Raw genomic sequence first — 24,957 nt, forward strand, 5'->3', positions numbered from 1 at the left:
TTTAAATACAGCTTTAACTTGATATAGTTTAGTTTAGAGAGAGAGAGAGAGAGAGAGAGAAAAGAACCCATCATCAGGTCATCGTCTTGTGCGTAGAACTTATCTTTGGCTTGAAAGTAAGAACTATGCAGACAGCACCTCAGAAGCTCAAACACTCCCTCAAGTGGCAGCGAAGTTCTCTCTGATAGGGTTGAATCATTCCTTAGTCTAGCCCCGACAATACTTAACGATTCCTTCAAGGGCACGTTGGTATATAGACTTTCAACGTCAAAGCTAATAAACTTGTCTGAAGCATCTAGTTTCACGTTTTTTAGAATATCTACCAAGTGCCGGGAGTTTTGAAAAATTGTCGTTGGCGAATACTTCTTGCGTATTTCGCTGGTGGCTCGTCAAAGGTGTGGAACTAGTGCATTCAAAATCCAAATAAATCTGCGTGTAGAGCAATTTAAAGTACAGCATGATGTTTGTGATAATAAGCAGTAAGAAACTTTTGTCTGTCTAACCCATTGATGAAACAAGATTTATTAGATTGCTTAATAGTATCTTTAGACCAAAATTATTTTGAATGTAATGAACAGATTTACATCTCTAAGGAAGGTTTAATTATGGGAAACTCACTTTTTTATGGATAATTTTGAAAATATCCTACTAGAATACTCTTTAATATTCGTTACATTACATATTCGTATAAAATTCACTATCGAAATTGAACAGGATAACTCTATTAATTTTTAGACTTAATTATTACGAAAACACAGTCATACACAACAGCTCAAATCACCCTTATACACACAAAATGGCTCCATTTCACTCTTTTATACTTCTAAATACGCCACTCTCAATAGAAAATTACAACAAATAACTTAACATCATTAAACAAATTGCACTGGACAATGGCTACAATCCGTCCATTATCGATAAAGTTATAAATAAAAAACAAATCCAGACAACAGTAAACTCTATTTATCCGAAATCTAATACAGAACACGAACAATTTAAAAATGAAAAAGTTTCAAAACATTTGTCAAAATGTTATATGTTATATTTTCAGTGTGACGCATTTCTTTAAACCTCCATGACAGTACTTTAGTACTCGGACACAAATAATAGATGGCATTATAGTCTTATACTCTTTGACTGAGACGTAGTTTTATGGCGAGCCCATTCGAAAGCTTTTTTTTACCGTCGCTTCCCGGAATTTTAGTAAAATCGCCCTAACGGTTCGTCAGAATTCTCGAAGGACCCGTCCGCTTCGAACGTTAGCGCGACGTTGCCAAGTCGTTGCGATCGTGACGTACGATGCCGTCGCCATTGGTGTTTCGAAGCGCGTGACGTCACCGCGCGTAATCGTTACCCGCCACGGCGGCGAAGGGGGTGGGTGGAGAGCTTCGTGAAAGCGACCTCTGGGTCGGCCAGTTTCGAGTCGGCGTTCGTAGCGTGCGCGTGTATAATCCCGTTTTCCTCAGAATCGTCACGACAATGGCGGACCGCGTTTGTTGAGTGCGCGGTGTCCACGAACAGCGAGAAAAGACAACATGTCGGTGATGCAGATGCAGCAGGCGAAACGCCAACAATGCTATCTGTGCGATTTGCCGCGTATGCCGTGGGCGATGGTGCACGATTTTTCGGAGGCAGTTTGCCGCGGATGTGTGAACTATGAGGGGGCCGATAGGATCGAAATAGTGATCGAGGCCGCGCGTCAGATGAAACGCGCTCACGGCTTTCAGGAGCGTAGCACGGCGGCCCACAAGAGCCACAGGAGTGGCGGCGGCGGCGGTCACGAGCATCAAAACGGCGAGGTCGTCGTTGCTAGTTCTAGCAGACCGCAATCGGGATACGGTCTGCACCATACCCGTGGCGGTATGCTAGCGGAATACCCGACGAATCAGCCGCCTCCGCCGCCGAGAGGCGCGTCGACTATGGCCCGACCTCAGCTCGAAGCAAACGCTGAACACGACGCCTTGGTGGCCCGTACCACCGTACGTTTACCGACAGCGGCCCATTTGGCACACCATCCGTTACAACAGACGCACCATCATTCGAATAACGGGCGGCAGACGGTCGCGGCCGCCTCCGGCGTCGCTCAGCAAGGTATAAAGCGAGGCCTGTCGGCTACATCGGCGGAAGACGACGACCATCACGGTCACCATCATTCTAACGGTGACGTGGGCGCGAAGAGGATGATGTCGGTCGAAGATCACGCGGCCGCGAGGCCGCCTCTCACCAGAGGCGAGTCCCTGCCGGCGGTTTCTTTGGCCCAGCCGTTCGTCGTCTCGGCGGAGCGCAGTTTCAAGCAGGAGAAACATCCGATGCGGGCCGGGTCTTTCGACGCGGGCACCTCGTTCAAAACCAGCGGTAAATATTCGATAGTCGCGACGTCGAAGAACGCGTCACGGCCGTGTGACGTCACGCGTTTGATGGAACGCAAAGATTCGGTCATGGCGCAACCTTAAATGTATCGCGCGATCTATAAAATAATACGTGGAAACCGAAAAGTCTGGAAAGTTAAATTTTCAAAGAAACTTTCGTAGGACGCCGTGATACTATTTAAGATTTTCTGAAACGTTCCTTAAATGACTGAAAAATCGCATGGAACGTTAATTTTCCAAAGAAACTTTCGCGGACTATAGTAATACAAATTTTACACATCTTCCAGGTTAGAGCGAGATTTTTTCTTGTAATACACTCCGCAAAAAGTATCGCGCGATCTATAAAATAATACGTGGAAACCGAAAAGTCTGGAAAGATCGTGCGGAAAGTTAAATTTCAAAGAAACTTTCCTAAAAGTAGTAGAAAATTAAATTTATTGGAAGCCACGAAGATTAACAAAATGAGATATCCAAATGTATTGCTTAACCATCAATTAGTTTTAAATACCTCTCCTTTATTGAACTTAAATTCTCACAACAACATTAATTGAGGTTTTATGGTCATTTTTCGGTATATATAGTAACAGGTAGTTTGTAAATATTGCATTAAGTTAATTTTCCAAAAAAAAACTTTCGCGTGCCGCCGTAATGCAATTAACGCCGTTTCTAGCAGGAAAACGTGATATTAGTTTAATTATTGTAACAAGTTAAAATTTTTCCAAAAAAGAAAGTATCGCTGGAGAATGAGGTACATAAGTAAGTACACCGTAAAATATACGAACTAGTGCAATTTCGAATAAACTCTAAAGACGTTTTTGCACTAAACATTGAAAATGCTTATTTTGTGAACTACCATGATATATTAAATCAATTTTACGCCGTTCCGTTATACCTTCTGCGTGAATAATATGTAAAGTCGTCTTGAAAAACTATTTGTTAAGGGGTTATGTTCCTGTTCTGCATTACTACCCACAATTAACTGAATTCCTGTTTAAGAAAAGTAATAAAATGTTAACTTCGTAAGATAAATCATTTTAAATAAGTTTCAAACTTGATATCCCTATCAAAATCGCTGGTTCTAACCTAAACATTCTGTCACTCGACATGTCACGTCTCAGCGTTGCACTATATTTTTGGTCGTATTATATCTTTGGCCCAGTCCTCAAATTGATTCGTTTCCGTCCCTTGGAAATAGTCGCCATAACCTCAACACGGAACGTCTACGCACTAGTAACGAATTTAAACCATAACAATTATTTTCACGCGTCTACAGCGTGTGGCTGGAGTTGGGGGGGGTGGGGGGCTACACTATAATCTGCGCGACTGCTTCGTTGTCCAAGGTACTATACGCATTGTGCAATAATTCGTCGGCTTTGGCTTTCACTCGTTAGCGGTCAGACGCGGTGACGTCACGAGTTGCGATGGCGGCCATGCTCGCTCGCTCGCTCTCCAACCGGTTCCGCGGGCGGTCTCGTCGCGGTGTTGCCACTATCCCGTATCGTTTTACGAGTCTTAACAACTGCTACGTTGGTTAATTCGCGAATAACGTTTAATTTTTTTTCTACGTGATTTACGCTAAAAAAAATCTTTTGCATTATGAAAATCCATTTAACGACAATGTCGTAAGCAAACACGTATTAACTAATTTCCAGGATCTTTCACATACGTCTTTGGAAATCATTTCAAATGTCGACTCTATCGTAAACAAACTACCACTTCAAACAGCTAATGAAATCCGATTTGAAACCTCAGAATTCCTTAAAAAATCCAAACCCCCTAAATCTAATATTGCAAGGCCTGAACGTCATCTGACTGCTTTTTTTCGTTATAAAGAGTTATCGAGGCACTCGAAAAATATCAATACTCATATATACATATTTTAACATCTACTTGGGAACATTTTATATAAATATTTAATAGCTACATTTAATGTTTCAAATAATCGGTCTTTTCTTTTGAATTTTTTTAGTATGCATCGCATCTCGTACTTTGGCTTGTATTTTCACCATTTCTTCGATACATAAAAAATTTCTCTAGCAGCTTAACTGAATATACGGCTTGTTGAATGATTGGTGGTGGTTCCAGATAAACTTCTTCATCTTCTTCTTCCTCTTGGTGCTCTTCCTCACCCTTTCTTGCTTGTTGTAATATGGCTTCCTCTGTCACGTCTGCCGTTGTAGGCAAATCCTGATCTATCACCATAAAATCTTGCAACTCCTCACTTGTAAACGTAATTATTGTTTGAAACTGCTTTATCGACTGATCATCTTCCGTAGCCTTGAAATCGAATCGTATTCAAATTAGAACTGATTGAAACAATGGTGTGCTTTTATAGATACCGATAAAGGCAGTAATATAGTCGCTCATTACGAGAAAAACACCAGGTTCTCGGTAATTACAATTAATTACAAGTCCTGAAGTGCCATTTTTTCTTTCGGTATAGATAGTGAGAAATTCGTTATATAGAGTGGATTAATACATAGCTTTAGAGACCTAATAGTACAACAAATTTTGTTCGTAATACGGAGATTCGCTATAGGGAGTTTTCACTGTACTCTTTCGGTCTCCTTTCTTACACGCGCTCGCAACTCGCGCCTTGCATTTGGTTCTTCAAGTGTTCATGATTATGTTGTCCCTTCCTTAAGATTAATCCACCATTCATTCTCTTCAACATGCCTCCATTCGCTACCATCTCCAATCGAATAGAAGAATTTCGTTGACTTTAAATCGTAGCCGCTCGTACGTTTTTACGCGCAGTGAATCAGCACCGAAGCGGCAACGCCGCAGGATTATGTCTGACTGTTGTTATGCGTCTGAGAAGACTCGAACGCGGTCCCCTACGTCATTCGCTTTCACGACCGGTTTTACGACGAGCGACAAATATCGAGCGCCAGAAGTTTTACCTGCCTGTGGCCTCTTTCTTGGGTTTACCGTTGCCCGACGACTGCACGACATCGATATATTTTTATAATCTCGACGTAAATTAGAAGATAGCCCCCCCCCAACCCCCAGCACACGGTTCAGCGACTCGTTCGATGAAACGGGGTCGTTCGACGTAGAAAAATAAACATCTGTTTCGCGATGTGTTAAATTTGGAAATTGTTTTCGACGCGCATGCCCACCACGCCGCGCGGATTTCACGATAAAATTAACCCCCCGGGTTTTTATTTACTGCGGCGCACGGCGTTGCCGTTTTTCTCTCACTTCCGCCAGTAACAATGTTATTGATAATAATCATAAATTTGTCTTTATTGAAAATTAAAAAAATACGATATGAGTAATAATACAATGGCGGCGGCATACGCAACGCAAATGTTCGCAAGAAAGTCCTACAAAATAACCGTATCTTCTGCGTCTTCTGGTTCGAGAATTTTTTTGGTCTCTTAGACGGTTTTTGAAAGATGATGTTTTTTGTATTTATTTTAGTAGCGCCATTTAAAGCTTCACTAGCAACAAAAGATAAATATAACTGAGTATCATCGGCTGTATAAACTGAGAACAGAACACCCCTCTCCAAAGCAAGGGCATCTGAATGAGTATTTCCTAACCTTTAGTATCTCTGATCAAGAAAATTTCAAAAAAATGAAAGAGCAGTACCTTTTATCCTGAAGAATTTCAGTTTAGCTAGGAGAAGCGAATGATCCAAGAGCTTAATTTGGAATCCGCTGCTCTCAATAAATCATGAGTAACATGAAGCGAGGCAGAAGAGGTCGAAAACCAGATTGACAAAGTTGTTTAGCTGCAATTTTTTCAATAATCTTTGAGATGGTTGACGACAAACTGTTTGGTCTAAAATCGTTAATGCCCCTTGGACACTCTTCCTTTGGAACTTCGGCTAGCTTCCAAGAGTCCGGAAAAATCCCGGTCAGCGGGCACTTGTTAACAAGGAAAGTGACATGATCGACTAAATACGGGGTAGTCAAAAGAATCATTTTTATTATCAATATTGTCTGAGCCATGAGCGTTAGTTTTAATACTAATCAAAGTTCCACGACACAAGGAGTTCTGTGCACGTAATTTTTTATGTACCTCCAAAAAAACCATTGAAATTAAGTTGGGCTGTTGGCTGGCCAATCCATAAATTCTTAACTTGCACAGCATTGTGAGGAGGGGCACCGTTTTGCTGCCATACAATCAGCGCTGATATATTTAGGGGTAAATCCTTTTGTATTTGGTGCCCTAAGAGTTGCAAATAATGATCTCCATTTAACTTTTGATCTATAAATATCGGACCCAAAATATGCCTCTCTATGAAACCACACCATATGTCAATTGATTGGTACCCCTGGGTTTTTATTTCGTGTATTTGTCTAGTTTTATTTAAAGACCAATATCGCGAATTTTATCCATTACAACCCTTTCTTGTAATTTTTAAGTTTTACGAAATTTAAATGCAATATATTTATATTCTTTCAAATGGAGGAAACTGGATGTGCTTTATGGAGTCGAGTCCTAATATGTTTGCCTTATTTTATTCGTTTAAAACATTATCATTCCGGCATACTACCTTGATTATTCGGAAAATAGGCGTTCGGTCCCATTTCGGGAGGTCTTCTTTGCCATGTATTTTTCCGACTAACTCTCGATGCCAGTAAAGCAGCGCTGATAGAAATACCTGCGTGTTCCCATTATCCACTGCTCTTCTCATTATCAACTCTCCGTGAAGATGGACAAGTTGGGGTGCGAGGATACATACCGCTTTAATTAATTTTATTTATCGTTCGTCTAATATTTGCGGCATCGTTATCGCGTTCGTCAGGACAAACAATATATTTTTAACCCGGTATCGGGCCCGAGTGAGATAACGTACGTGTTTTCTCTAGGGATGTTCGAACTCGACGCCGTGCATCGATGTGTACCGACATTGGTTTAGAATTCGGAAATGGCGCCTGGAATATCTGCAAAAAATTAGGATTTACAGAGAACAACAAAGGCCAATTATTTACTTGGATGAAACCTGGTTCGACTCTTATGATACCCCGGAAAAGGGTTGGGTTGACTCAACTGATAAGTCATCAAAAAGAGGTAAAAGAATAACTATTTTGCATGCTGGCTCTAAAAACGGTCGGATTCCAAATGGACTTTCTCTGTCTGCGAAAAATATTAAAGATGCTTCTCTGGATTACCATGAAGACACCACCGCTGATTTAATTGAAAGTTGGTTTAAAAACAAACTAGTTCCAAACATTCCTCCTAATAGCGTCATTGTAATGGACAATTCAAGTTGTCACAGTAGACAGTTGAATGAAACCCCTTCCTCATGTGACACAAAAGCAACAATCCAAAACTACATGTATAATAACGACATTTATTTTCACGAAGATTATACCAAAAAGCAATTAATTGAGGTTGTACAACGCTTGAACCTACAAAAGGAATACGTCTGTGATAATTATGCAAAAAATCTAGGGCATACAGTTTTAAGGCTGTACCACTGTATATTTAATCGCATTGAACATGTTTGGCACCAACTGAAATCTGCCATTCGTCATAACAATGTTTTTCCCCGTGTTAACTCCAATGTCGTCAAACTTATAGAAACCGAAGTTTTTAACATCCCTCCACAAAGGTGGGCAACTTCTGTTAAACATATACAAAAAGCAGAACCATCGTATATCCATATTGCAAATAATATAGAACAAATAATAATTAGAACAAGCGATGATAGCGATAGTGATACTGATATATTATAATAATAAGTTCTAGGCAAAGTACGGACCTGTTCGGCCATATTTCATTCTTACAGCTTGCCCGGGTCTTTGCTTAATTCGTATCAGTTAGTCACTTTCTTATATCTATGAACAGACTTTATCTAATCTATCTATCTATCAGTAGTGGGGATAAGAAACACTGGACGAACAAACAATTTTCAACCTTCGCAAACTGATTGCATTAAAGGTTCGCTACAATACTGATGTCTTGATCGTTTAAAGACGGTAAAAAAAAAGATCAGGACGTCCATAGTTTCGCCTATGTGGTGCAGGTGTCGTAAGAGGCCCTCTTTGTTTAACGGCGACAGCTGCGAAACAAGCTTGCTATCGCATCACCTGTTCGTATTGTTTTTTTGCCGTTCGACGAGGCACACGCAAGTTTTTGATATATTAGAAAATTCTGTTCAGTTTCAATTAGATTTAAATACCTCTCCATTATTATTATACTTAGATTCGGAAAACATTAATTAATGTTTTATTGTCATTTTTCGGTATATATAGTAGCGGGTAGTTTGCAAATATTACATTTGATAAAGACACGGTGTTTTCGAAACAATTGTCATGTGAATATATATAAGTTCGTGAAAATCTGAGCGTTTAGTTCTTATTTATTTTGAAATAAAAAATATGTACTACAGAAATTATAAAAATTGCGTTGCATGGGTTTGAATAAACTTTACACTTGGAGATACTAAACAAAGTGAAGTAGATGAGAAATTATTTATTTCTCTCCAAGGAGAATTCGTTTGAATGTATTAAAACCATAGGTAATACAGTATAATAAATACGTTTTTAGCCAGGATGAAACAAGGTAAAAAACACAGCAAGTAGTAGAAACGGCATGGTAATATTGTTTTTCTCCTCGGAGATATAAATATATAATTTTTTTTTGCGTAGCAGTATTACAGATGACCAAGAGATGATAGATGATAATTTTTAGTAAAGATTCGATACTATTATTTTATATTTGAAATGAATGAAATGAAATAGGTTAGAAAGAATTATGCAGAAAATTCCTCAATAAATTGATGCCTGTGCTCGTTGGACAATAATTGAAGTCTGCTCTGGTTTATGATTTCTAAACTTATTTTAATTCAAACAAAATCTAACACTAAACAAAACCCAACTGCCCACGTAACCAAATCAGAATTTCCGGAAACTAAGTCAGAATTTCGTTGTTAAGTTAGAATTTCTGAAAAATAATAAATAATTTCTGAGTTAAGTGAGAATTTAGAAAAGCTGCTCTATAGTAGTTCTGAAAAATAAGTCAGAATTTCGGAGATAAGTCAGGATTTCTGAATTAAGTCGGAATTTAGGAAAAATCAGATGGAATTTCTGAAGAATAAGTCAGAATTTCTGAAAAATACCTTGCATTTGCGTCAAATCAAAATGTTTGGAAAATCATAATTTCTGAGTTAAGTCAGAACTTCGTAAAAGTGAGTCCGAATTAATGAAAAATAAGTGAGAATTTCTGGGTTGTCATAATTTCTGAGTTAAGTCTGGATTTCCGGAAAATAAGTCAGAATTTCGGAGAAATAAGTCCAAATTTAGAAAAACTTTATACAATTTCTGAAAAATAAGTCAGTTAAGTCAAATTTTCCGAAAAATAATTTTTAAGGCTTATTTTTCAGAAATTTGCTAGACTAAAGTAAACCCTACATATTATTTTGCATAGAGGATATCTTTAATTCTGTCCCACAAATAAAAATCTAAACACGTTAGATCAGGCGATCTATCATTCAAAGCAAAATACTTAGTTCCAGCGGATTGTTCGTTTTGTTCTATTCATCGTACCGTTACCATGCCAACCGCTAAGCCTACTTAGTTTACACTATCTGGTACTATTACTATCCTACCGTTGAAAAATATCTTTAATAAACACATTTTTATTTATATTTCAAAGGCGGAAAAAGATATTAACATGCCGTTTCCACTGCTTTCTGTGTTTTTTTACGATCTCACCATTTTATTTAAAATTTTCGAGAAAATCATGATAGGAAAAAAATAGTTCAAACAAAACGGTCCATTTTTCTACATTAATTTACGTTAAGGCTAATTTTGATATGGGTTAATTCGGAATATTTTTGAGAAAACCCGCTTTTTCCTAAGCCCCGTTGCGCCCCGTCCGTCCTTGTAGGCTTCGCGCGATAAGCTCGCTCGTTTTTAGCAAACGATAACAAGTTAGCGGCAGGATATCGTGAGGGTCATGGCATCCTCCGTCGTCGGGCTACGTTGCCGGTCGTCACGTGACCTCGTTTCGTAGAACGTCGTCACGTGACGTAAGCCGCTCCGCTCTTTGCGGACGCGCACCCGAGACCCGATTCGGTTCCGTTCGTGCGCAATCGTAGACGAGGAATGCCGCCGCACGGCGCTCAGTCAAAACGGAAATGTCGTCATCGGCCACGTTGTCGGATCGGGCGGCGCGACGTTGCCGCTCCGTTGCCTGGTTTGTTTTCGTTTCGCGTTCTTTGATAGTTGTTTACCGACGTGGGTCGTTCGTATTCGGATAAAATAGTATCGCGTTTCGTTGCTATGCCACGTAGTGCGAGAGATGACGGTATAGGCGGCATACCATGTCTTGTCATTATAACTTACAGTCTTAAAATGATTACAAGTATAGGGCAGATTTCGGTTAACCTATTCGAAACTGAGACTTAAAAAAATAAGACGCTCTTTGCGTTCAGATGTTTACTTGAACGTCCATTGCACTTAACATTTGTTTGATAAACAAAATGTATCAAATGAGGAATATATTTACGAGCTAATTCGGTTTAATATAGATTGCGACAAAGTTAAATCATCAAATAAGGCATTAGTATAAAGTAAATAATAAAAAGGAAATTTTATTTATACATGCCATCGTAAGCTGTCAATATACTATTTTTTTGAAATATGGTCTATATGAAACCATGACGTAACTGAGAAACATTGACTTAGTTTTCACAAATTCAGACCATGTTTTAGTGTTTCTGAGTAATTTTTGAGTAATTCCGACTTCGCTGGGAAATTCTGACTTATTTTTTGTTTTTCTGACGATATAACTTATTATTCAGAAAATGTTGACATTCTCACTTATTTTTTAGAAATTCCGACTGGTCTTTCTAAGTGTTAACTTATTTTTCATACATTATAACTTATTCAGAAATTTTGACTTACTGACAAATCCTGAATTATTTTTTAGAAACCATGACTAGCTTTTCCGAACTCCTACTTACTTTTCAGAAATTCTAACTTTTTTTTGAGTTCTAACTTATTTTTCAGACCTTATAACTCATTATTCAGAAATTTTGACTTAGCAATGCTGGGTTATTTTTCCAAAACTGTGACTAATTTTCCTGAATTCTCACTTGTTTTCCAGTAATTGGGAAATAACACGGAAATTATGAGTCATTATTCAGAAATTTTGACTTAACTGAGAAAGCGTGAATTATTTATATCAAACTATGACTAGTTTTTTCTGAATTCTCACTTATTTTTCAGAAATTTTAGCTTATTTTTTACAAATTCTGACTTAACTCACAATGACTTATTCTTATAAAATTCTTACTCCATCTTCAAAAATGCGCGAAACCAAACCAAAACTAAAATAAATATGGACTTAACTCAGAAATTGCGACCTATTTCATAGAAATTTTCCTTGATTTTCCAGATATTTTGACTTCATTTTCAGAAATTCCGATTAAACTCAGAGAAATTCTGACTTATTTTCGAGAGATTCTGATTTACCTCAAAAATTCTTATATATTAAGAATTTCCTTATTTTTACTGCTTGAATTCGTTATATGATTACGTTTTTATGTTTTTGTGTTTGTATGTTTCTATGTGTTTTATGTACTGTTTTAACCAATTTTGACTAAATCTCTCCTTCCATGCATAAGATACTGCGTAATTCAGGTCGTTTACGTCACACTCATTAGCTATATCAGCATTTCAGTATCAAAGCGTTTTTGGTTCGATGTTTACACGACCTTTTTTTTTTCTAATTTGAAGCTGATGAACTAATGAATCACTCTGTATACTACCTTATCGGACATGTGTCTGTCGCTTATAATGAAAATACACGTGCAGAAATACGACCTTTTTTTTTCGAAGGACGACGAGAAACTACGTCCCAACGATCCACGTGCACGAAACAAACGTCTATTAATAATCAACGTGTGACCTTTGTAGCGATTTAAGTGGTTACATCAAAGCACATTCACATCGCGGACCGCAACGTGTGTCTGGCGCGTTCTACGCTTATTTTTTTGACGCTATTATTGTCCCAGGTCCGGTCGGAATTTTTCTGAACGATCGTGGCCATATATACCTGAAAGGTCGCGAAAAATAAAATTTAGGGTTTAGTTTTGATTACGATTGAAGTGAAAATGTTTCTAAAATTAGTGATAATTTTTGAAAATTAAGTCAGAATTCCTGAGAAATAAGTATTGATTTCTGAAATGTAAGCCAGCATTTCCGAGTTAATTCGAAATTTCTGAAAACTAATTCAGAATTCAGAAAAATTAGTCATGGTTTCTGAAATAATTCAGGATTTCTCAGGTAAGTAAACATTTCCGAATAATAAGTCGGAATTTGTGGAAAAATAGGTCATAATGTCTGAAAAATATGTTACCACTCAGAAAAATAAGATCGAATTTCTCAGTAAGTCTGAATTTTTGGAATTTCAATGAAAATTTCAAAAAAAAAGAAGTCAGAATTCAAAAAATTAGTTAGAACTTTTCAGTTTAGTAAAAATTTCTGGAAAATAAATCATAACATCTGATTTAAGACGGAATATCGCAAAAATAAGTCAGAAATTCTGAGTTATGTGGGAATTTCTGAAGAATAAGTCAGAATTTCTGAAAAATACCTCGACATGTGTTAAATCAATTTTTTTGGAAAATAATAATTTCTGAGTTAAGTCAAAAGTGAGTCCGAATTCATGAAAAATAAGTAAGAATTTCTGGGTTGTCATAATTTCTGAGTTAAGTCTGAATTTCCGGAAAATAAGTTAGAATTTCTTTGTTCTAAATTTCTGAAAAGTAATTAATAATTTCTGAGATAAGAAAAAATTTAGAAAAAAAAATAATTTAGAATTTCTAAAAAATTAATCAGAATTTCTCAATTAACTCAAATTGTCCGAAAACTAATTTTTAAGGCTTATTTTTCAGAAATTTGCTAAACTAAAGTAAACCCTACATATTATTTTTGGTGACCTTTCGGCGTCAAAATTCAAAAAATTAGTTAAAACTTTTCAGTTAAGTAAAAATTTCTGGAAAATAAATCATAAGTCGGAATATCGCAAAAATAAGTCAGAAATTTTGAGTTATGTAGGAATTTCTGAAGAATAAGTCAAAATTTTTGGGTTAAGAAAAAATTTCTGAGAAGTCAGAATTTGTCAATTAAGTAAAAAATTCTGAAAACAAGTAATAACTTCTGGAAATAAGTTAGGATTTCTAAATTAAGTAGAAATTTCTGGAAAATAAGTCAGGATTTCTGAATGAAGTCGGAATTTAGGAAAAACCAGATTGAATTTCTGAAGAATAAGTGAACATTTCTGAAAAATACCTCGCATATCCGTCAAATCAAAATTTTTGTAAAATAATAATTTCTGAGTGAAGTCAGAACTTCGTAAGAGTGAGTCCGAATTAATGAAAAGTGAGAATTTCTGAGTTAAGTCTGAATTTCCGGAAAATAAGTCAGAATTTCGTTGTTAAGTCAGAATTTCTGAAAAATAATTAATAATTTCTGAGTTAAGAATTTAGGAAAAATAAGTTAGAATTTCTGAGAAATAAGTCAAAATTTAGAAAACTTGATAGAATTTCTGAAAAAGAAGTCAGTTAATTCAAATTTTCCGAAAAGTAAGTAAACCCTACATATTATTTTCGGTGACCTTTCGGCGGTTTCATACAAACTCGATACCAATTTCTTTAATTTTAACAAATTAGGGTGGGAGAGGATAGTTACGACAAAGTCATAAAGGAAACTAATAAAAAGGGAGAATAAATGGTTTATACTGAGCCCGTAGCAATTCAGATGAACAAGATTTGAACGAATAGAGTTACGACTTACGTTTCCCTCTTTTTCCGCGCACCAGCTGTGGACATTGAAAAAAGTCGTAAGAAAATCGTTGATCAAAATGATCTGACTATGCACAGCGGAAATAACTATTTTGGTTATTATTGTTTTGGTTTCATGCTGCGTGTGTTTGTATGTTGACGGGGGAATATATACCAAACTGACAACTGATATTCTTTTAAGATTTCTTATGGTAACATTGTTTTTCCCCGTGTTAACTCCAATGTCCTCAAACTTATAGAAACCGAAGTTCTTAACATCCCTCCACAAAGTTGGGAAAATTCTGTTAAACATATAGAAAAAGCAGAACAATCGGATATCCATATTGCAAATAATATAAAACAAATAATAATTAGAACAGGCGATGATAACGATAGTGATACTGATATATTATGCGAATAATTTTAAGTAATTTAAGTAGGTAATAAAAATAATTTGTAATTTTATTTAAGATTTACCATATTGTTTAGTACCTTTCCTAACAAAACCCCAAATAATTAAATTCTAAACGAAGTACGGTCATATTTCATTCTTATAGCTTGCCCGGATCTTTCCTTAATTCGTATCAGTTAGTCACTTTCTTATATCTATGAACAGACTTTACAATTAAAAACAAACTAATTACAACAAACTTGCACTCTCGTGTTTTATAGAACATAAATAAAATGTATTGCCTATAGTTTCTATTTGATGATGTTTTGGTTACATTTTATTTTATATCCTTATATCGCTTCTTGTGTGATATTTTGGTATTTAATTAGGAAATGTTTATTTAAATATAACTTAACAGACACACAGAAAATTAGTCGATCCAATAGATCACGGTGGCGTTGATGAACACTAGGAATCTACGATTATCTTTTTAGTTTTCTCTATGGGTAAAACGAAGTAGTACGAAATACGTATACGGCGTAATCTAATCTACCCGATGTAAAAATCGATTATTGCGTCTCGTCGTTCGGAACAAGTCGTGAATAAATTTCCGCCGTAACATTTTAATAAATATTTCTGCTGCGTACTAAGTTACAAGGTCGTTCGCCGTTGTTTTTCGGCTCGCGCGTTTTTTAAATGGCATTAAATATAAAAGCAGCACCGGCAAACGCCCAGAACGATTTCGACCTAGGTCACACATACTGAAATTTTCGGTATTGACAATCTATTATGGGATCATTTGGTTACAGAACCGATAAATGTGCCTAAATGATAATTAAAAAAGACCTTTATATACCCAATTATAAATTCATTTCATATTTTTCCATCGAACTTGCCATATATTTTTAAATTTTTTAAATACTTTATTTATTTAGCATAAGGCTATAACAGAAAACAATCGCATTTACGTTTTAAATATACGAACCAGTAGCAAAATTTAAATAAGTCCAAAAGTACACAGAACAAAAGTATATAACAGCAGAACAATTGGTAAAGAAAAATCTGAATAAAATTTCAGACAATACATAAGTTTTAATTATTAATCTTTTAAAAGCATTTAAATTGTCACACTCGTTAATATTTTTTGGAGGCCTGTTAAACTCTAACAAACCATTACTTAAAATGGTATTCAACATATTTTACATCGATTGAGTAGGATGAAATCAGTACGGTTTCTAGTGTTATAGTCATGAACATTCTTAAAGTAATTAACCCCATTACCAATGTATGGCGGCATCATTCTATTTTTTATCTTCAATATAAATATAAAGGCATCAAACATTACTTTTTGCTTTACAGTTAATATTTGTAACACATTTACGAGGGCAGCGCCAAAATTTCCCGGCCTGAATATGAAAGAAATAAAGGAGAGTAACAATTTTTTATTATTTTTCAATATAACCTGAATACACTTATTACATCTCAATCCCTTTAAAAAAATAATCTTTTGGTTTGTCTGCAAAATGAGTTAAAACAGCCTCTTTTAACTCAAATTCGTCGTTAAACCGCCGTCCACGTAAGTCCTTTTTCAAATATCCAAACAAATAATAGTCGCTGGGGGCCATATCTGGTCTATAGGGAGGATGATCTATCTGTTGGAACCCACACTCTAAAATGACAGCTTGTGCAACACCGGCAGTATGGACAGGGACAGTTTTCCTCGACGTTTTACACGTATACAGTCTCGCAATTTATGTAATAATGTTGCGTAATATTTACCATTAACAGTGGTATTAGTTTCTTTAAAATCTATCAACAGAATTCTTTCACAATCTCAAAAGATCGTGGCCATCACCTTTTTTGTTGACTGGCAGACTCTGAATTTTCTTGGAGGTGCCTCACCATTACGACGATACTCCATTGATTCTTTTTTCGATAGAGGTTCATAATAGAGAACCGTAGTTTCATCTCCCGTCACAATAGTTTCTATCACAGGCTTCGGTTCCCACGCACAGAGTTCCAAAAAAGACCGCGCACACTCGACACGGCGTCGTTTTTGAATAGCCGAAAGGTTTTTAGGAACCCATCTTGCACTAACCTTATGCATACTTAAATGATCATGCAGGATTCGACGAACATGTGTATCAGAAAGCTTAGTAATTTCTGAGATTTCCTTGACCTTTAAACGTCGATCACTCAATACCGCCTGTTCCACAATCGGAACAGTATCTTCCGTTATGACATCCGCTGGTCGACCAGTCCTTGAATCATCTTCAAGGGACTCCTGCCCCATTCGAAAACGTTTTGTCCATTCTTTCACCGCAGAATACGAAGGAGAACTTTGGCCGTACACACCATCCAGCCTTTCTTTAATAATTTTAGGTGCTACCCTTCTTCTGTCAAAAACTTTATGACTGCTCTATACTCAATTTGCGTTGTTTGCGGCATTTTTTCGGACACGTCTTGTTTAAAATGCTGTCAATAAAAAACTATTTGACGCAAGACTTCAATTTTTTTTTCGCAGCCTACTAAGAGAAAGTTTTATCGTGATACTGGCGCTGCATCTGTGTCAGGCCGGGTAAATTTTGGCGCTAACCTCGTAACATGGTCATTACAGGTGTATTACATTTTGGAATTACGCGCGTTGCTCTGTTTTATATTTTCTGACGTTCCGTTAGTCTATAGTTATACATTAAAGTTGAACAAAATTGCAAATGTGGAGCCGCCAAGCTATTGTAAAGTAACAATTTTGTATAGCTTGTTAAATTTTTGCTTGCTCTAGTTGAAACCCATCTTTTGCAAGAACTTTCACAGCCATACAAACACTCGATACAGGTCATTATTGATATCTCGCTGCGTTTCTTCGATATTCTTACCAACGGCCCCTATGATGGTATCGTCGGCAAATCATCTAATTTTGCTGTTTTTCACAACTCGAGCTAGATCATTAATATACAGAAGATAGACTCAGACGCAGATGACTCACACTTTACTTTTTGTGTTCTGTCAGATAAGTAAGATTTTAGCCAATCCAGGGCTAAATGCTTTATACCCATATTTTCTAGCTTATCTATTAGAATAACCCTATTGACAGTCTCAAAATCCCTTCTAAAGTCAAAAACACAGCCAAAACAAAACTACTGCCCCAACAAATTCAACACTGAAATCCTGATTGACTAGAGACAATTAAATTGTTTTCGTCACAATGTCTCTGCCGCTGCTTCTTTGCAACGAGTTCTAATAATAATACACTGGGACAGTGTTGATCGGTCTAAAATTAAAATGCAGCTTAGTACCTTTTTTAACCTTCGGCACCGGAACCACCAAAGATGACTTCCATTCCTGGAAAGTGACCCGTTGATAACGTAACGTTCACATCAAATTGACGGATAGTCTAGTGCACGTAGTATAGTGCACAAAATATTTATTAAATTCCCTAGCTATGTCCTTATCAGTTTTCACCAGTCATCAATTTCCCTGGATAAACTTTTATGTTCTTTAATGTCATAAAAGATATTAAGACAACAGAAATAAATACATTTTAACAAATGTTTAAGAGGAAAGTAACTTGGATCCATTTTCCTACCACACAAATCTGATTTGTAACTTTGGGAAGCATTTTTTTTTTTAGTTTGGTTATAAACGACAGCACGGTCGATTGATCGAACGCGGCATAAAAATATCCCAACGGTTAATTATATCCAAACGATCGCCGCTCTGGCGTCGTGTTCGCTTTCCCAAGCCGATATAGTTGGGAAGTAGTAGGGCGTTGTTGTCAGACTTCGCGGTTATTCCGATCTATTCGCGAACTTGTCATTTTATAAATTATCTAGACTCTTAATAATCGAATTTTGGGCAACGTTTTACATTAAAGCAAATTTCGCAGATTCCTCGTGCTGTAAAACTTTAGTAATTACGTAGTAGTTACCCTAATTTGAGAGACAGTAAAAAATTAAAATTTGAACCACACTCCATACATATCCCATTTAACACTTTAATAATAATAGTAACGTTTATTTCCATTGATTTTTAACAGAAGTATTGGATAATGTCGACAAGTAAAAAAAAAAAATTAGAACATTAAAATACAGACGTTAAAAACAGATACGTACAAACACACAAATAAAAAATAAATTTTTGAGTTTTTGTAGTCAGTTGTGAAATTAGATTTTTATCAATATTTTCAATTCAAAATCATTTTTCTTTTCAGAACACATAATATCGCACACATCTATCATGCACTGCTTGATAAATTCTCCATCTGAAAGTGCTTTATTAGATTTAGCAATATTATAAGCCAACGCGTAACCGGCTTTCGTAGCGCATCTTTGAGAATGATTAGCTCTCTGAAATAATTATTGTTGACTTGATAAATCTTTCACTTTTACTAATTGTTTGGAATTGAAAATCCATTTTCTTGAAAAAAGCACTCAACGTCTCTTTGGTACAACTGATGTTCAGGTCCGTCAATATTTTTTTATGCAGTTCTTCCAGGGTTAAAACTAGCGTCTTCTCTCACTTTACTCTTGACTATCACATTCAAAACAATGTTTGTAGCATCCGAAAACAAATGGATCCGTTTTTATATATTTTTTTATATTAGCGGTGGTGTCTTCATGGTAATCTAGAGAAGAATCTTAAATATATTTCTCAAAACCATCTTTAGAGCCAGCATGCAAAATAGTTATTCTATTCCCTCTTTTTGATGGCGCGTTTGTTTTACACTTATCAGTTGAGTCAACCCAGCCCTTTTCCGGGGTATCGTAAGTGTCGGACCAGGTTTCATCCAAGTAAATAATTGGCCTTTGTTGTTCTCTGTAAATCCTATTTTTTTCTAGATATTCCAGTCGCCGAATTCTAAAAGATTCCATTAAAACTTGTCTTTCGTCAAGTTTTTTAAATCAAAAACCCATGTGTTGAATAAGTTTCTACAAACATTCGTTACGGTCCATCTCGGGTAAAACCTACTTAACGCAGGATAAACATCTGTCGGGCTGGATTTTACCACGTTAAGGTACTGGAAAATACTTAAAACGACAAAGCAATAATTGCACTATATTTTTGGTCGTATTATACCTCCACATCCTTCTCTTATATCTCTTGCGCAGTTTTGCAAAAATCCCCAACATTGCAGCACGATATATCCTTATTATTTTTCGATGAAGTTCGTGCAAGAAAACCGAAATAAGAACAGAGACGCGTTTAAATTTTAATGGAAACTTTTCAATTGTCAAGCCAGTCAATCCAACTAACACGTTTTTAATAAATTTAGCCGTCAATTACGATCTCGTTTATTCTTTTTAGTACCGGTATCGATAGCGAGCGCGAACGGTACCAGCAGTTCCCCATTAAACCGGACCGGTTCGCCACCGGAAGCCAATCAGTCGGGTGGCGTGCAACAGAATCAGCCCCAACCGGGATCCGGACAGAGCCCCATGGCCGCCCTAATGTCCGCCACGGAAAATTTACCCCCCGGCAGTCCCCGTTCCACCGGCGGCAGTCCACCGACCAACGTCGTCCCCAGGTCAGCTTCTAGGGGTTCTCAGCACTCGCCTAATTCGACAGGTACGTAACCCAATGTTCCGGGAATTAAAGACTTTTCATTGAAACTTCGATCGGATTCCAGCCGGATCTTCGAGCAGCAGGAGATCGTCGGGATCGAGGCACGTGTCTTCTACCACGGTTACTTCTACGGAGGCGGGAGCGATGACGGGTGCGAACGAAGCGATGCCCGGAAGCGGGGAAAACGTCGCGGCAGCGACCACACCCGCATCGACCGCCACTTTAAAATGTACCCTCTGCCAGGAACGTTTAGAGGACACCCATTTCGTGCAATGCCCTTCGGTGCCACACCACAAGTTCTGCTTCCCTTGCAGCAGGGAGAGCATCAAGAGGCAGGGCGCCGGATCTGAGGTACGTCTTTGCTAGAAAATGGACTTCATCCTCATCATCGTCGTCAAGTATGTGGACGGATCTTGACTGACTATTACAACTTTTTTCCATGCGGACTTCTTCATCATCCTCAGGTGTATAGGTGGATATTGACTGACTGCAACAACTTTTTTTCATGCAGACTTCTTCTTCATCATAATCGTCAGTTGTATAGGTGGATCTTGACTGACTGTTACAAGTTTCTTCCATGCGGACTTCTTCTTCATCATCATCATCGTCAGTTGTATGGGTGAATCTTGACTGACTGTTACAACTTTTTTTCATGCAGACTTCTTCTTCTTCATCATCGTCAGGTGTATGGGTGAATCTTGACTGACTGTTACAACTTTTTCCAAAATCTTGTTCGCTGTATTTCGCCATCTCTTGGTTGACTTTCAGTGCTACTTCGCTAGAGGTCGATATAATCTGCCTTTTAGTACAATACAAATAAATGTTTAGGAGAAACAAATTTTTATAAAGCCTGGACGAGGTGTCACTATACTTCCTTTGTAACATACGAAAAGTCCCCGGATATACCTTTGACCAAAAGGTTTCAAAAAAGGTCCAAAATTTTGTTATATCTCCAAAACCATCGCATATATCAAAAAATATCAAGAGAGAAAAATTGAAGGGCCTAAAAAAATACGTAGGAAATATGTATTTTCGGCATTTTACCAATAATTGTATCGAAGATGTAATAGCAACAATTTTTTTAAAATACTGAAAGTTTGCAACAGTTATTGTGATATTGGAAAGCCACAACATCTATCAAAATAAAATACACATATGAGATTGATTTTAGATACGTATTATAACCGACATGTCCCAATATCTTTGGAAAATACTTAACTAAAATAACAAGCCCCGACTTCCATACAAAAAATAAACATGTATTTTTTCTGTCACTTTTTTTATAATGTTTAAGTGGAATAACACCAAATTTTCCTGCCCGCGGAATATTACGTGTATTTTACGTGAACCGCTTAGTTTTCTTCTCCCATAAAATCAACTTTCCATTATTTCCATCCTCGCCTCCTTTTTTCCACGTTTGTAAGTTCTTTTCGTGAAGTAAGTCAATATAGATCATGCAGATGTCGCTCCCATAGCCCCGCCCCCTTCAAACCGTATCTAATCCCATGGTAAACTACGAAACTCTCATTTCCATTTTTCATCTGGGTATTATTATTATTATTCTTTCTAACTACCTGCTACTCGTCGAGATCGCTTTGGCTCTATCTGTCCCGTTTCTTTTGGCAGGTGTATTGTCCCAGCGGCGAGAAATGTCCATTAGCGAACTCCAACGTTCCGTGGGCGTTCATGCAAGGGGAAATAGCGACCATCTTGGGCGAGGAGTACAAAGTGAAAAAGGAACGCGAGACTTAATGGCGGCCGATCGTTGCGCCGCCTGGCGGCGATTGTTTCACGACATATTTATCGTTCGGACGGCAGACGTCGTAAGGAATTTGAGGCGATTCGGTTGTCGACACACGAGAGACCGACGCACAGGCTGTGGATTGGGAAGGGCGACGAAGTCCGACAATCTGGTTCGTAGAGGAGCGAAAAAAAAAAACGGAGGAATCGCATTTCTCGAAGTTTTCGTACGGTACGGACGTGTTTGTTTTTTGGGTTTGTAAATAAGTTGTAATATATAAAAGAAGTGTACAAATAGTATTGTTTGGGGAGTTTCGTTTTCCGATTTTCTTATTATTAGGGTCAGTTTTTCATTTTTCGGGCCATATATAATATACATATACATATAGATTTATATATATATATATATAACATTGTTAATTTCGTTTTTATTTTATTGTACGAGGGAAGATAAAAACTAGTCAAAAGTGAAGCGGACCGGATGTTCCCGGTCCCTTCGTTAAATAGGAACTCCAAAACTCGCTCATATTTTTAAGAACGTATTTAGCTATTTCTTCATAATTGTTAAATATTACGACTAACGGACGAACCGGTATTTTACTGTACCATATTATGGATTATCCGGTCTATTTTTTTTAATCGCCGTAAAACCACAGTTTTCGCAGTAGTAGGGACGATTTTAAGCTTGGATTAGTGACGAGATTACGGGATTTTCGAAAAAAGTTCACGTTTATTTTACTCGACGGTGTGGACCTTTAGCGGATCGTGAAGACCTTTCCCGAGCGTCCCTATCGAGCTTGTGAACATCTTCGTTTCGTACAGGTAGCAAAGTCAGAGTGACAAAGGTTACAGAGGAACAGACATCGTTTGGAGTGGGAGAACAAGGAAGTATGGTCTGTTCATAGATATAAGAAAGTGACCAATTGCTTTTGAATGGAATTATCCGAGGGTGGTTATTGACATACAATGCAACAAGATTATTACCTTAATTATTAATTAATAATTACAGTAATTAATAATAATAATCTTGTTGCATTGTATGTTAATGACCACCCTTGGATAATCCGTTCAAAAGCAATTGGTCACTTTCTTATATCTATGAATAGATCATACCAAAGCAAATGTTTAATGAGTCAATTGATTTTAGATTACCGTGTGCAACTTAGAAGTTTTTGCTACAAAAAGCCAAAATAAAGTTCCTTAATATTGCTTTTAATATTAGCAATTTCATGGTCACTTTCAAATATCATCACTGAGCATTTATAAGTAACAGAATTGTTGATTGCTAACCAAAGCTGTTGTTGTAAACCTGGATGTAAGAATCTTAATAGCAAATGGAACGAATCAAAATACCATCCTGATTGATTGGTTACGTATTACTTTTCGTGTGATATCATTTAAAAATAATGATACGAATTTACAAGGCACTCCATTGAAGTGTGATGAACAATTGAAATGAGGGCGATTTCATGATTTATAATGTGATCAAATACCACAAACAAATTCATAAACCAAAAAAATAATTAACCCATTTTGTTTTGAAAGTTTATAGAAAAAATTTGAAACTGAGGTGGCTTTTACTTGATGAAAATCCATTTATCAAAATAAATAAGAGCTAAAAGTTCCGATTCTCACGAAATTATATATTTTCACATGACAATTATTTCGACAACATCGTGTCTTTATCAAATCAGAGACATTTGATAAAGACACGGTGTTGTCGACACAATTGTCGTGTAAAAATATATAATTTCGTGAAAATCTTAACTTTTAGTTCTTATTTGTTTTGAGAAAAAAATTTTTTCTTTGTCAATTATTTCAGAACATTTTAATATAGCGATAAAAAATAAAACTTTTCATTTCTTCTGTTTTTTGTATCGAACGTACTGTTCCGTTATTTAAAAGCTTTAAAAATGATTTTGATAAAACTTCGATGGTAACGCTCAAAATTTTAAAAAATGTAATATTAAAAAAAAAGCAAAGCAGTTACGGTTACGGTAAAACAGACTTATTTTTGCGTGATAAATATCATCATCGATATTTAATTTTGAAAAACACCCAGTTGTCATGTTAAAAGTCGATATTCAAAAAAACAAAAAAAATCGCGTTTAACAAATGTGGCTGAAAATAAGTATTGAAACTTAATGTTTAAATATTTCTAAAAGTTTTGTAACTACAATATGAGAGTCGTGACCATGTGAAGAATGTAAACAAGAGCGACTCCCATTTTAAGCAAATCGCTTCACTTAAAGAAGCACCACAACATAAGGGCCTTTCAATACAAACAGTTCTTAAAAAATACAATTAGTATACACTAATTTAGAGAAAAACTATACTTGAATCGCCACCGCGCTCGCGAGATCTGAACCCCATCGAACTTTTTTCGGATAATCAATAACCATAATTATATCATAACATATACCTTAGTTCCATGAGTAATTGCAAATTGGTGTAGTTTCCCATATAGGAATTGAAGCTGAAGAATAAACGCTCATATATATAAGGTTAATGTTGTTTTTTCCTTTATGAGAAATCTCGACAGTCTCGTTACTAGTCTAAGTTTAATCAGCAATTTGCATTTGTACGGCTTAAATAGAGATTATTATTGATAATGACGATACCAAAATAAACGAAAAGTCGAATATTCCAATTTTTTTCGGGATTAACGCCGTTTTCAATTCGATGATATCACGGTATCGTCATAGCTTGTTGTATTTACGGCACGGTTTTGTACTCCCAAATAATTTCCCCCTTTTAGATTTGGTATTTACTTGTAGAATGTCGCGTGAAGCTCCCGTCACTTTTTTTTTAAATTTATTAAACGCGTAGATTGTCGTCAATTACCAAATTGGCACTTGTTTACATATTGAGGATATTGGAATTATATTGTAAAAAAAAAAAGAAAAACGCTGGTATTTATAGTTTGAAATTTGTGACGTTTCGCACAGATTGGTCTATACGGCAAGAAACGTATTGTATTGACAATGTCAGAACTGTATATTGTAGTTGTTAATTTGTATAACAACTAACGTTCTATAAGGATAATAATGATGATACGTTAAGGCTTGTACAATCTTTCGCTGTTAGTTGATGTCAAATAAAATTGTAACTTGGTGTAGACGTTTTTTCTTTTATATTTTTCCTCC

The 24,957-nt window shown here is 36.5% G+C and overlaps 2 protein-coding genes across 2 annotated transcripts in view; both read left to right on the forward strand.

Annotated features, from left to right (window-relative positions):
• Positions 1–24,957, forward strand: part of LOC132705566 (uncharacterized) — a 71,350-nt gene that overhangs the window by 37,767 nt on the left and 8,626 nt on the right. The gene's annotated exons all lie outside the window — the stretch shown is intronic.
• LOC132705567 (interferon regulatory factor 2-binding protein-like A) lies at positions 1,286–24,925 on the forward strand. Its single transcript, XM_060676220.1, has 4 exons — positions 1,286–2,355; positions 19,814–20,074; positions 20,136–20,422; positions 21,698–24,925. The coding sequence occupies exons 1-4, from the start codon at positions 1,536–1,538 to the stop codon at positions 21,821–21,823; spliced, it is 1,494 nt and encodes a 497-aa protein (XP_060532203.1). The 5' UTR covers positions 1,286–1,535; the 3' UTR covers positions 21,824–24,925.

This window comes from Cylas formicarius, unplaced genomic scaffold, assembly GCF_029955315.1.
Source record: "Cylas formicarius isolate icCylForm1 unplaced genomic scaffold, icCylForm1.1 PGA_scaffold_7__23_contigs__length_41026272, whole genome shotgun sequence".
Taxonomy (NCBI): Eukaryota; Metazoa; Arthropoda; class Insecta; order Coleoptera; family Brentidae; genus Cylas; species Cylas formicarius.